At 46.4% G+C, this 13,223-nt stretch overlaps 1 protein-coding gene across 2 annotated transcripts in view; it reads left to right on the top strand.

The window, feature by feature from the left end:
* The window catches only part of LOC139552064 (collagen alpha-1(V) chain-like), a 134,975-nt gene that overhangs the window by 97,965 nt on the left and 23,787 nt on the right, over positions 1-13,223 (top strand). For both annotated transcript variants that reach the window (XM_071363438.1, XM_071363437.1), the window contains exons 25-38: positions 211-255; positions 537-590; positions 2,006-2,050; positions 2,481-2,534; positions 5,655-5,762; positions 9,381-9,434; positions 9,837-9,890; positions 10,986-11,030; positions 11,268-11,321; positions 11,450-11,494; positions 11,634-11,687; positions 11,838-11,891; positions 12,012-12,065; positions 12,993-13,190. In XM_071363438.1, coding sequence (XP_071219539.1) covers positions 211-255; positions 537-590; positions 2,006-2,050; positions 2,481-2,534; positions 5,655-5,762; positions 9,381-9,434; positions 9,837-9,890; positions 10,986-11,030; positions 11,268-11,321; positions 11,450-11,494; positions 11,634-11,687; positions 11,838-11,891; positions 12,012-12,065; positions 12,993-13,190 — 918 coding nt within the window. The remainder of the gene's footprint in view (positions 1-210; positions 256-536; positions 591-2,005; positions 2,051-2,480; positions 2,535-5,654; positions 5,763-9,380; positions 9,435-9,836; positions 9,891-10,985; positions 11,031-11,267; positions 11,322-11,449; positions 11,495-11,633; positions 11,688-11,837; positions 11,892-12,011; positions 12,066-12,992; positions 13,191-13,223) is intronic.

Here is a 13,223-nt window from a genome sequence, read left to right as displayed (position 1 = left end):
TCTATAAAAGCCCATAGTGCTTGTAAAATGCTGGGCATTAAAGGGACATCCCAAATGAGATTGAACTCTGAAGGCTTTTATTCCAAATGGCCTTTCCCACTGTCATACGTACATCCCGGCTGTGTTTTACTGTGTAATAGGTTGTAGTATTTACGACCGTGTGCTAATTATCCCGCGACTACCGTTCATTTTGCTGTCAATAATTCACAGGGTCACCCAGGAAAGGAAGGACCCAACGGAGAGAAAGGACATTTGGTAAGCTTCTTCTCTCTTTATAGCTATTATGTTCTTGTTCGTCGTTTTTTTAATTTATCGGGATCTGTTTCTCCCTTTGTCTTTTTACTTGTCGTTCTTGCTCACTCTTTCTCTCTGATTCTCTCTTTTTCTCTCTCTCTCTCTCTCTGTGTATCTCTGCCTCTTTCTCACTCGCTGTATTTTTCTCTCGTATTCTTCACCTGGATTTTGGACATTGAATTGACATAAATGTAAACGACTCTCTGTGACAAACTTCTATCCACACATGTATCTTCTCGCAGGGTCCCACTGGCTCTCAAGGCCCAATCGGTTATCCCGGTCCCCGAGGCGTGAAGGTGAGTTTTACGCCCCAATGTCCCCCCCCCGGCCTAATTATCTCCTAATACACTACCCCATCCTTGGAGCACATGATATCAATGGCGCTCTCCCATTGGCCTGATCTGTCATGAGGTAAAGCCGTCTAACCCTTAGTCCCACTGTCTTTTGAAGGCTAATGGGAAACGAACTGAAACTGCACGTTTGTGTGCAATAAAATAGGCCTAGTTAGTGGTTATGCTGTTTCATACTCTGTGTGGACCAGACATAATGTTAGAGTAGGATTTTGGACTGAACAACCCCCCCCCCCCCCCCCCCCATATGTGTCATGCGGATGGAGTCAATATTACAGGAAATCACAAACCTGTTCCCCCCCAATTACCTTCTGTCACCAGAAGTACTTATTTAGGCTCGTAAAACCAGCGCCGCTCATCATAGCTCAGTTGCGAGGGTCAGGGTTGACGGGCCGCGTGGCTGAGATAAGCAGGCGTGGCTGTAGCTCGCACTCGCACTCTCTCTATGGCCCTGGGAGTGATCCCACTGCCGCTTGATCCTCAGTAATGACTAGCTGATTTAAGCAGAGACACGTGAAGGCAGGCGGACTCCCATCAAATGGCCCCTCCAGAGAGGGGTTAAGGGGCCAAATGAATTACACCACCCACTGACTGTGTGTGTGTGTGTGAGGCTGGCGGATGCTCATGCCTCTTGGCGTGTGCTCTCCCGACGCGCTCCCCAGCAGTTAGCCTCTGCGTGTTGGAGACAACGGGCTCGGTGACTGATGCTGGTTTAATGAAAGTACAACCAATGTATATGGGCGTAAAGATAGATATAGGAGGAGAAGGATGCTATTGGTTTCCAGCACCACAGGGTACCATCAATTCTGCTCCTATACTATAGAATTCCACCCCAGGCGAATAGCTTTGTTATCATCGAGCTCCAATCGAGATCAGTCTTTATAGAGTTTAATGAGATACGGCATACTTAGTTATCTTTCAGCCTTAGTTGAGTGTGTTAGTGTTTTAAGCGTTCGGATCCAGTTTAGTGTTTGATACTAATGAAGCCCCAGTTGGTAGAGTGTGGTTGATGTTGGCCTAAAGCACCGTGCTTCAGACATACATGCTCACTAACCTCTATGTCTCTCCCTGTCTCTCTCTCTCTCTCTCTCTCTCTCTCTCTCTCTCTCTCTCTCTCTCTCTCTCTCTCTCTCTCTCTCTCTCTCTCTCTCTCTCTCTCTCTCTCTCTCTCTCTCTCTCTCTCTCTCTCTCTCTCTCTCTCTCTCTCTCTCCCTGTCTTTCACCCTCTGTCTCTGTGTGTGTGTCTCTCTCTCTCTGTGTCTCTGTGTCTCTATCTCTCTCTCTCTCTCTCTCTCTCTCTCTCTCTCTCTCTCTCTCTCTCTCTCTCTTTCTCTCTCTCTCTCTCTGCCTTTGCCTACTAGGGAGCCGATGGTGTACGAGGCCTGAAAGGAGGAAAGGGTGAAAAGGTACGTCAATAGCGTGCGTTTGTGTCCGATCTTCTGTTAGAGTGGTCAAATGAAACAGGCATCAGTCACACATGATAATAATGAAAGTGATGATGGTTCTAACAATGATGGTGATGATGAAGGTGACGATAAGGATGATGGTATATGTTGCCGAATCCCATACATGTCTGGCTGTCCTACTTCTTTTTGGGAAAATAAGATCTAGAGTTTCTATGGCAACAGGGACTGCCCAAAGCAATTTTACAGGTGTGTGAGAGAGAGAGAGAGAGAGAGAGAGGGATGTGTGTTTTTTTGTGTTCACACACGTTTGTTTGTGAATGTCTTCGTGAGGGCGGATATGGCTTTCCACTGCTCTCCAAAACAAATGACCACATTCTCAACACCTTTTACTGTCTCCCCCTCCTTTGTCTTGTTCCTTTCTTTCTCTCAGGGAGAAGATGGATTCCCTGGCTTCAAGGGAGATATGGGAATCAAGGGTGACAGGGTGAGACATTTATCTTTTGTTCTATTTTTTGGGTCAAATGCCGTCCACATATCTGGACGTCTCAGTACATAATATCCAACAGAGTTTAAGCAAATACTTTCATCAGTCTGGCAGGGATTTAGTGTTCCTTTGACAGGCTTATGATGAAGGGTACAGTAAAACCCAGTTTGACTTTGAAAAGTGATGAAAACGTTAGGCTAGTTGTCATTGGCTAGTTGTCATTGGCCGAGGATTTTGTCGAGTGCACAGTTGATCCTAAAGTTCTCTGGTCCAGTAGGAGGTGACCTTTACTTAAACTGTTCAGTGGTGTTGATCCCCTACTGTCTCTCTGCCAACCCCCCCCCGCCCACCCCCCCCCCCCGACTGGCCCGAAGTCACTGTGACTGCTGAGTCACTGTGGAGTTATGGGTAATGAGCAAGCACTGACCAAACGTCTCTGTTGCCAGTTCTGTGTGTGTGTGTGTGTGTGTGTGTGTGTGTGTGTGTGTGTGTGTGTGTGTGTGTGTGTGTGTGTGTGTGTGTGTGTGTGTGTGTGTGTGTGTGTGTGTGTGTGTGTGTGTGTGTGTTCCTATCAATCCCCCTCTTCCATCTCTCCAATTACCTCTTGACGTCTAGCCGACCTCTCTGAGATTTATAGAACAGAGAACTGGCAGGTAAAGCCAGAAATAGAAGCCCTCTCAAAGCGAACAGTGTCAGTCAGAGATTTACGTTAGACTGTTCAAGTCACCTCAATACCCGTCGACGGTGAGACACAAGGAGTACCTCTGGCCCCTACTTTAAACACAATACCCTCAACCCCTGAACAGGCCATCTTGAGAGGAGGAGAGCGAGAGAGAGAGACAGTGATGAGAGAGAAATCGATGAGAGGAGCTTAAACCCCTTCAAAACAGAGAGAGCGAAAAAGACAGGGGGCTTCAGCCTGTCTTCCTCTGGAGATGTAGCAGATGGGGAGGAGAGGAGAGGGATTTTAGAGGGGAAAGAGAGGAGAAGAGAGAGGGATTTGAGATGGGGAGGAGAGGAGAGGAGAGGGATTTGAGATGGGGAAGAGAGGAGAATAGAGAGGGATTTGAGAGGGGGAAGAGAGGAGAGGAGAGGGATTTGAGAGGGGGAAGAGAGGAGAAGAGAGAGGGATTTGAGGGGGGGAAGAGATAGGGATTTGAGGGGGGGAAGAGAGGAGAGGAGAGGGATTTGAGAGGGGGAAGAGAGGAGAAGAGAGAGGGATTTGAGGGGGGGAAGAGATAGGGATTTGAGGGGGGAAGAGATAGGGATTTGAGAGGGGGAGAGGAGAAAGAGGGATTTGAGAGGGGGAAGAGAGGGGGAAGAGAGATGGATTTGAGAGGGGAAAGAGAGGAGAAGAGAGAGGGATTTGAGAGGGGGAAGAGAGGAGAAGAGAGAGGGGGAAGAGAGGAGAGGAGAGGGATTTTAGAGGGGGAAGAGAGGGGGAAGAGAGAGGGATTTGAGAGGGGAAAGAGAGGAGAAGAGAGAGGGATTTGAGAGGGGGAAGAGAGGGATTTGAGAGGGGGAAGAGAGAGGGATTTGAGAGTAGGAGAGAGAGGGATTTGAGAGGGGGAAGAGAGGAGATGAGAGATGGATTTGAGAGGGGAAAGAGAGGAGAAGAGAGAGGGATTTGAGAGTGGAAGAGAGATGGAGTTGAGAGGGGGAAGAAAGGAGAAGAGAGAGGGGGGAGAGAGGAGAAGAGAGAGAGATTTGAGAGAGCCCTGTTCTCGAGAGGAGAGGAGGCAGGAGGCTCCCGGCATGGACCGGAATGTAATTGTCTACTTGAGTTGCGTGCTTATGAGTGTGCGTGCGTTAGAGAGCGAGAACTGAGTCTGTTTGATTAACTTTTTAGCATGAGTTACAATGTGTGAGTGTCAAGCTGGAAGAGACAGAGTCTTTGTGATTACTGTGATGTGTTTGTGCATATGTAAGTGGGCACATACGTGTGAAGTGTGTGTGTGTGTGTGACGGCGAGTCTACGGGGGACTGTTCATGGTCCACTGGGTCGGCACGGCACCGACAAATTGTCAGAGCCAGTTTGTACCCTGCCGTTTAGAGTTGTGCTCTGCCTCATAGCAGCCTTAGGACAGCACCGCTAACCCACCAGAGGATGAATACACGTAAAGAGGGAGGAAATAAAAGCCCTATTATATCACACAGTCAGCTTGACAGACAGGCAGGCAGACAGACAGACAGACAGACAGACAGACAGACAGACAGACAGACAGGCAGACAGGCAGACAGACAGACAGACAGACAGACAGACAGACACAGACAGACAGACAGACAGACAGACAGACACAGACAGACAGAGAGCAGGGGAAATGGCCTCATTTGATTCCTTAAGCAGTTACAGAGCATCAGAGACTGAGCTGCTCGACACCCACTGTCTGAAGGGCTGGACCCGGAGGAGCAGGTGTCATGACTGAAACGGGGACTGAGACGGTGTGAGGATGAGACGGTGTCATGACTGAAACGGGGACTGAGACGGTGTGAGGATGAGACGATGTCATGACTGAAAAAGTGTTTGGAACAATCGGAGGATGATATTTCAGTTTGCTGGGCGTGTAAGAGCAGGTGTCATGACCGTGACTGGAGTGATGTGGGTATGGTAGGGCATTCTGAAGGACCTGGGAAGCAGGTGTCATGACCGTGACTGGAGTGATGTGGGTATGGTAGGGCATTCTGAAGGACCTGGGAAGCAGGTGTCATGGCTCTATGATAAGACATGACACGATACACTCGTGGGAAAAAGGGTTTCAAAAGGGTTCTTTGGCTGTCCGCATACGAGAACCTTTTTGGTTCCAGGTAAAACCCTTTTGGGGTCCAGGTAGAGTCCTTGTGGGTTCCATGTAGAACTCTCTGTGAAAAGGGTTCTATATGGAACCAAAAACAGTTATTCAAAGGGTTCTCCTATGGAGAAAACCCCCCAAAACGTTTAGGTTCTAGATATCACCTTTTTTCTAAGTGTTCGTTAAGATAGAAGATATGGTAGGATTCGGTTAGTAAATCAACCACATGGAATGCCACAATACGTGAATCTAGGATACAATCTGTTACTCTGAGAAATAGTATGACAAAATATGAGATTCCCCTGAAAACCTGGTTATGTGTGTTATCCAGGGTGAGCTGGGACCTGCAGGACCCAGAGGAGAGGACGGACCTGAGGGCCCTAAGGGTCGCTCCGGTCTCCCTGGAGATGCTGGCCCTCTCGGACCCAACGGCGAAAAGGTGAGTCGTCTTTGCCCTTGTGACAAACTTCACATCAACTGTAAGTAATGGTGACCAACTCCTCATACACTGTAAGTAATGGTGACCAACTCCTCATACACTGTAAGTAATGGTGACCAACTCCTCATACACTGTAAGTAATGGTGACCAACTCCTCATCCACTGTAAGTAATGGTGACCAACTCCTCATCCACTGTAAGTAATGGTGACCAACTCCTCATCCACTGTAAGTAATGGTGACCAACTCCTCATACACTGTAAGTAATGGTGACCAACTCCTCATCCACTGTAAGTAATGGTGACCAACTCCTCATACACTGTAAGTAATGGTGACCAACTCCTCATACACTGTAAGTAATGGTGACCAACTCCTCATACACTGTAAGTAATGGTGACCAACTCCTCATCCACTGTAAGTAATGGTGACCAACTCCTCATCCACTGTAAGTAATGGTGACCAACTCCTCATCCACTGTAAGTAATGGTGACCAACTCCTCATACACTGTAAGTAATGGTGACCAACTCCTCATACACTGTAAGTAATGGTGACCAACTCCTCATACACTGTAAGTAATGGTGACCAACTCCTCATCCACTGTAAGTAATGGTGACAAACTTCACATACACTGTAAGTAATGGTGACCAACTCCTCATACACTGTAAGTAATGGTGACCAACTCCTCATCCACTGTAAGTAATGGTGACCAACTCCTCATCCACTGTAAGTAATGGTGACCAACTCCTCATCCACTGTAAGTAATGGTGACCAACTCCTCATCCACTGTAAGTAATGGTGACCAACTCCTCATACACTGTAAGTAATGGTGACCAACTCCTCATCCACTGTAAGTAATGGTGACAAACTTCACATCAACTGTAAGTAATGGTGACCAACTCCTCATACACTGTAAGTAATGGTGACAAACTCCTCATCCACTGTAAGTAATGGTGACAAACTCCTCATCCACTGTAAGTAATGGTGACCAACTCCTCATCCACTGTAAGTAATGGTGACCAACTCCTCATCCACTGTAAGTAATGGTGACAAACTTCACATCCACTGTAAGTAATGGTGACAAACTTCACATCCACTGTAAGTAATGGTGACAAACTTCACATCCACTGTAAGTAATGGTGACAAACTCCTCATCCACTGTAAGTAATGGTGACCAACTCCTCATCCACTGTAAGTAATGGTGACCAACTCCTCATCCACTGTAAGTAATGGTGACCAACTTCACATCAACTGTAAGTAATGGTGACCAACTCCTCATCCACTGTAAGTAATGGTGACCAACTCCTCATCCACTGTAAGTAATGGTGACCAACTCCTCATCCACTGTAAGTAATGGTGACAAACTTCACATCAACTGTAAGTAATGGTGACCAACTCCTCATCCACTGTAAGTAATGGTGACCAACTCCTCATCCACTGTAAGTAATGGTGACCAACTCCTCATCCACTGTAAGTAATGGTGACCAACTCCTCATACACTGTAAGTAATGGTGACCAACTCCTCATCCACTGTAAGTAATGGTGACCAACTCCTCATACACTGTAAGTAATGGTGACCAACTCCTCATCCACTGTAAGTAATGGTGACCAACTCCTCATCCACTGTAAGTAATGGTGACCAACTCCTCATCCACTGTAAGTAATGGTGACCAACTCCTCATCCACTGTAAGTAATGGTGACAAACTTCACATCAACTGTAAGTAATGGTGACCAACTCCTCATCCACTGTAAGTAATGGTGACCAACTCCTCATCCACTGTAAGTAATGGTGACCAACTCCTCATCCACTGTAAGTAATGGTGACCAACTCCTCATACACTGTAAGTAATGGTGACCAACTCCTCATCCACTGTAAGTAATGGTGACCAACTCCTCATACACTGTAAGTAATGGTGACCAACTCCTCATCCACTGTAAGTAATGGTGACCAACTCCTCATCCACTGTAAGTAATGGTGACCAACTCCTCATCCACTGTAAGTAATGGTGACCAACTCCTCATCCACTGTAAGTAATGGTGACCAACTCCTCATCCACTGTAAGTAATGGTGACAAACTTCACATCAACTGTAAGTAATGGTGACCAACTCCTCATCCACTGTAAGTAATGGTGACCAACTCCTCATCCACTGTAAGTAATGGTGACCAACTCCTCATCCACTGTAAGTAATGGTGACCAACTCCTCATACACTGTAAGTAATGGTGACCAACTCCTCATCCACTGTAAGTAATGGTGACCAACTCCTCATACACTGTAAGTAATGGTGACCAACTCCTCATACACTGTAAGTAATGGTGACCAACTCCTCATCCACTGTAAGTAATGGTGACCAACTCCTCATACACTGTAAGTAATGGTGACCAACTCCTCATCCACTGTAAGTAATGGTGACCAACTCCTCATCCACTGTAAGTAATGGTGACCAACTCCTCATCCACTGTAAAACCAAGTGCTTAGGATCTGAACACATAACTAGGCACTTTTCCATAACAATTTTTAAACACATCAAGGCATTTCGAATTTCAATGAGAACACATCACAGTGTTTAAACCTGCAAGTCACAATAAACTGGATTGTGAATTGAATAGTAATTCCTGTCGGAATATAGGCAACAATTTGAATTTTTTTATCACCTACAACCTACACTCAGAATGACTGCTATGGTGAAATAGTTACCAAACGATACTTAAACCATTGAAACTGGAACAACCATCTCAGTAATGGGTGCAATAACTCCAACCCCCTTACAGATTGTATTAGTTTAGAAAAATGTATACGATCAATCGATCAATATGTATGAGGAAACATAGATATTAAAACAACTATTCTAAAAATCATCCTGCAACAAAGCATGCTGGGAAATATGATAATGTGGCCCCTCCCACGTACTCTGAGAGACAATAGAAAAGTAAACACTAGTGTTTCGAATCCGAACACTTAGGGGATATATTGTTCTTCTGGTTGGAAACTGACAGGAAAAAGCTGTTTTTCATGTTTTATCTTGCGTTCTAAACGCCTGTGTTTAAGATGAGAACACTTATTGGCAAATTTAAATGCCACATTTTTTTATTTTAAACACTGCCTATACACATGTAGGGTATTTTCTATCTATAACCAGTGAAACACTGGAGTGACTTATTTCTACAAATTAAAACAAGGACAAATCGTTTTATAGCTTGAAGACAAAGTAGTTGCGAGATGTTTCATTTTCCTTAGTGTAGTGTGTCTCTCTCTCTCTACTGTAATTTAGTAATTGGGAATCAGAATAATTGAATCGAATTCCCCAGAGAAACTATCTTAAGAAGTGGAACGTAGAGAGAGGCAGTTTCCTCGTCCCACGTCCAGCCCACATCTAGCAGGATGAGGGTGTAAACAAAACAGATTGGCTTCAGATTGGCCTGACCCAGAAAAGGGGGGAATGGTAAAAGATAGGAAAATAGATGGAGGAGATACACAGGACTTAATGAATACTTAAACCCATGACATTCAAGCAAAGTCACTTTGTGACAACTGTAGATGTACAAAAAGGATTTATAAATAAATGTGTTTCATTGATTGATATACTGATGGAGAATTTGTTTTGTGTTCCTCTCTCACAGGGCAAACTGGGCGTTCCAGGGTTGCCAGGATACCCCGGAAGACAAGGGCCAAAGGTAAGTCCCCTTTTCCTCCCAGAATCCCTTTCTTTCTCTATCTTTATCATAGTGGACTCTTCAAGGAGGCACTTCTGAAGGCCCCCTTGATTGAACATGGCGTTATTGATGGACCGGTCTGACTGCCCAGCGGGGAACCGCTCTGACGCAGGCTGGGCGCAGGGAGGTCATGTTTGAACCTCCCTGATCAAAGGGGGCAGGATTTAGCCATGCCTTTTGGTGTCAGACAGACGCCCACTGAACGAGCGCTACCCAAAATGCATCACTGCTGCCTACAACAGCACTTTCCCTTTACACCGCTCAACGTCTTTGTTGCTCGCCTTTGACGAACATGGGATTTAATCTCTTTTGCCTCTCTCTCTCTCTCTCTCTCTATCCCTCCTTTCTTTTTTATCAACACAGGGATCTCAGGGATTCCAAGGTTTCCCCGGAGCCAACGGAGAGAAAGGAGCAAGGGTAGGTCCGAGAAAAGCGCACCTGTCAAAGTTTTGGTGCTGAGTGTTAGTATCCTTACGTTTGAAGTTATAGTTGCATATCTGCTCTACATACCTACAAAACAACTCGGTGGGTGTGTGAGCCGGCCCAGTGCATTTCACTTTGAAGTTTTAGTCTATCCACCCCTTTAGAGTTTTGGATCAATACTGAATCCGACCAATGGAGACGGGGTTTATTGTCTCTCTAGTGCAAATTCAAAAGACACAGGGACTTTTAGTCAACGGGAAGAAGATTAAACCAAGGACAAAAAGACTGTTGTATCCCTTCTTCATTACCGTCCTCACATAAGAGCATTGAAAAGCACCACACAGGTAATTTATCACATTGTACAGTGCTCGGCGCAATGTTTCATTTTCTTTTAAAAGAGACGGGTCGTTCATTTGGTCCGGAGAGTAATGCTTTGTTTTGTGTTTCCTCGACGTACGACACAGAAAGCCTTTCATCTTCTGTCGCTGAAACATGAGCCTTTATGAGGCAGAAGGCCTAACTCTTCGACGTAGAGCGATGGTCGTCACATTACCACCAGTTTCATTGCTGTCGTTTGTAAATCGGAAACCCACAGACAGCCATAATCCTTTTCTTCGTTCACTTGACGTACAGTAAGGAAGTATGGCCTCATATTGCCGTGTGAAATATGTCTTATTATATAGCATTGGTTCGCCGATCTACCTCACTGTTCTCTCGCCCAATGACAGCTTTGAATATGTAAAGTCATGTATCTAGTTTCATTAGGAAAACTGTTTCCAAATTAAAAGCCTTTGTTCGCTCCCATGAGACAAATACAAAGAAAGCTTCTTACCATAGATAGGTGAATACATTACATTTAAATGTAAGTCATTTAGCAGACACTCTCATCTAGAGGGACCCAGAGCGACGGTTGAATGAGGAATAGGTCTCAATGTTAGTTGAAGTAGCCGTGGTGACAGTGAGAATGGGACCTATTTATGCTGCAGGTCTAGTTGATCTGATTGGTTAGATAGGTCAGGGTGGTCTCAAATGCATTACCATGGCGACATGTGACCTCTGACCCTCTGTATTTCTTATGGTTCCTCACAGGGACTTGCAGGGAAGGCTGGCCCAAGAGGACAGAGAGGACCAACGGTAAGTCTACCGCCTCTTTGACCTCCACTATCCGCTGGCGATATACTGTAGGCAACCATGACAACGGTGTCCAGGTGACACAGGTTATGGTATATTCCCTTGGCCCTCCAATAGGAAGTTAAGTGAATGAAAGGGGAACGTCCTCTAATGGTGAAGGATATCCTCCGGGTGTTCTATCGACTTTATTGGTATTCCTCCCTCCTGACGTTCCTTCTCTTTTTCTTTCTCTCCTCCCAGGGGCCTCGTGGAGAGAGGGGACCAAGGGGACCAACAGGAAAAGCTGGACCAAAGGTGAGTTGGGGTGTCTTCCAATATGACATGGCTCACGTAATGCCTCGCTATCATACAGTGGTATGATCTCTTGTCTGTCATTGGCTGAGTCCTTTCTGACCACTTCCTGTTTCCTTCCCGTCTCCCAGGGTACCTCAGGAAGTGACGGCCCTCCAGGACCTCCCGGTGAGAGGGTATGTACTAGAGCGGCCCTCACTCAAATACCTATTCATCTGTATGTATGATCCATTTCCAATAGTGGTTATTGATAACTGATGGATTGATTGATTGATAAATGATTGATTGACTGTATCGTCTGCTTGTGTGTTTCAGGGTCTTCCAGGGCCTCAGGGACCAACAGGATTCCCCGGACCAAAGGGCCCACCCGTAAGACCCCCCCCCCCCAAAACAAAATGACAACACAACACTTGAACACACACACAATAATGCCTTTCCTCTGTTTTAAGTCTATAGTGTTTTAACGGTGGACTAGTGCGTATGTGTAGCATTACTGAGGTTCTCTTTCTGTGTTTTCAGGGCCCCGCTGGGAAAGATGGTCTGCCCGGACACCCTGGACAGAGAGGAGAGACTGTGAGTGAACACGCTGTTGTTGTGGACCTGTCCCTAGTGTCATAGGCCAGAGTTTCACTTCTCCCGAACCTCATACATACAACCTTCTTATACCACTCTTATTCTCTCTTCTCCTCGCAGGGTTTCCAAGGCAAGACTGGCCCACCTGGACCCCCAGGAGTGGTCGGACCTCAGGTGAGTTCCGTCACGCACCGCCACAATACTAACACACACTGTATCATATCTCTCTGTGCTACTGGGAGGAAAAACACACCCGATACAATACCTTTCAGTGGACTGGCCTCGTCAACAGGTAGACGTGGACAGATCATGTCTGTATAGGAGTAGTAGCTGACTGATGAGGTAATACGTAGCGTGGCGCGACTCGCATCGTGTCAACGCGGTCTGCACTCTGAACTAGTCCCCGATTTAGAAGGAGAGGATGGAAACCAGAAGTGTTCGGCCAAGATACTAAGATTATTTCTGATTGTGGGCAGGATGTGTCACAAGAGTGTGATAAGGGTGACTTACAGGTGTCGTAAGGCAGTCATAGTGAGTTTTAGCTATGTTTGTTGTACACCCAGAAGGGATTTTCTGTTATCCGTATCTGGTTAGAGTTGACTGTCAGTGTTGTTTATCCTCTTAGATATTAGCACTAGGCTGTTCATTCATTATGCATGCTTAGTCAACAGCCATTTCCACCCAAGAGCTTCTCTCCTAATGCTAATTGAGAACATTACATGCATTGATGCTATTATTCTGGCAGATGGATGACGCCTTCATGGAGTGACTAGCGAATACCGGGGGTTAGCTGCCTCCCACTCTCTCACACTCTGTCACCCTGTACTCATACTGTGCAGACACCCCGATTCACTTTGTTGTCTTATTCATGTTACCGCACATTTCTCTCTCTCTCTCTCTCTCTCTCTCTCTCTCTCTCTCTCTCTCTCTCTCTCTCTCTCTCTCTCTCTCTCTCTCTCTCTCTCTCTCTCTCTCTCTCTCTCTCTCTCTCTCTCTCTCTCTCTCTCTCTCTCTCTCTCTCTCTCTCTCTCTCTCTCTCTCTCTCTCTCTCTCTCTCTCTCTCTCTCTCTCTCTCTCTCTCTCTCTCTCTCATATCCACAGGGCCCCACAGGTGAGACGGGTCCAATGGGAGAACGTGGCCACCCCGGACCCCCAGGCCCGCCCGGTGAGCAGGGTCTTCCTGGATCTGCTGGTAAAGAGGGAGCTAAGGGTGACCCAGGTCCCGCTGGCCCGGCTGGTAAGGACGGTCCCCCTGGTCTGAGAGGGTTCCCAGGAGAGAGAGGTCTACCCGGACCAGTGGTAAGTAGCACACACCTCACATCATTTCTATCT

The sequence above is a fragment of the Salvelinus alpinus genome, chromosome 24 (assembly GCF_045679555.1).
Source record: "Salvelinus alpinus chromosome 24, SLU_Salpinus.1, whole genome shotgun sequence".
Taxonomy (NCBI): Eukaryota; Metazoa; Chordata; class Actinopteri; order Salmoniformes; family Salmonidae; genus Salvelinus; species Salvelinus alpinus.
The sequence above is the reverse complement of the archived record's forward strand: the minus strand, read 5'-3'. Positions and strand labels throughout refer to the sequence as shown.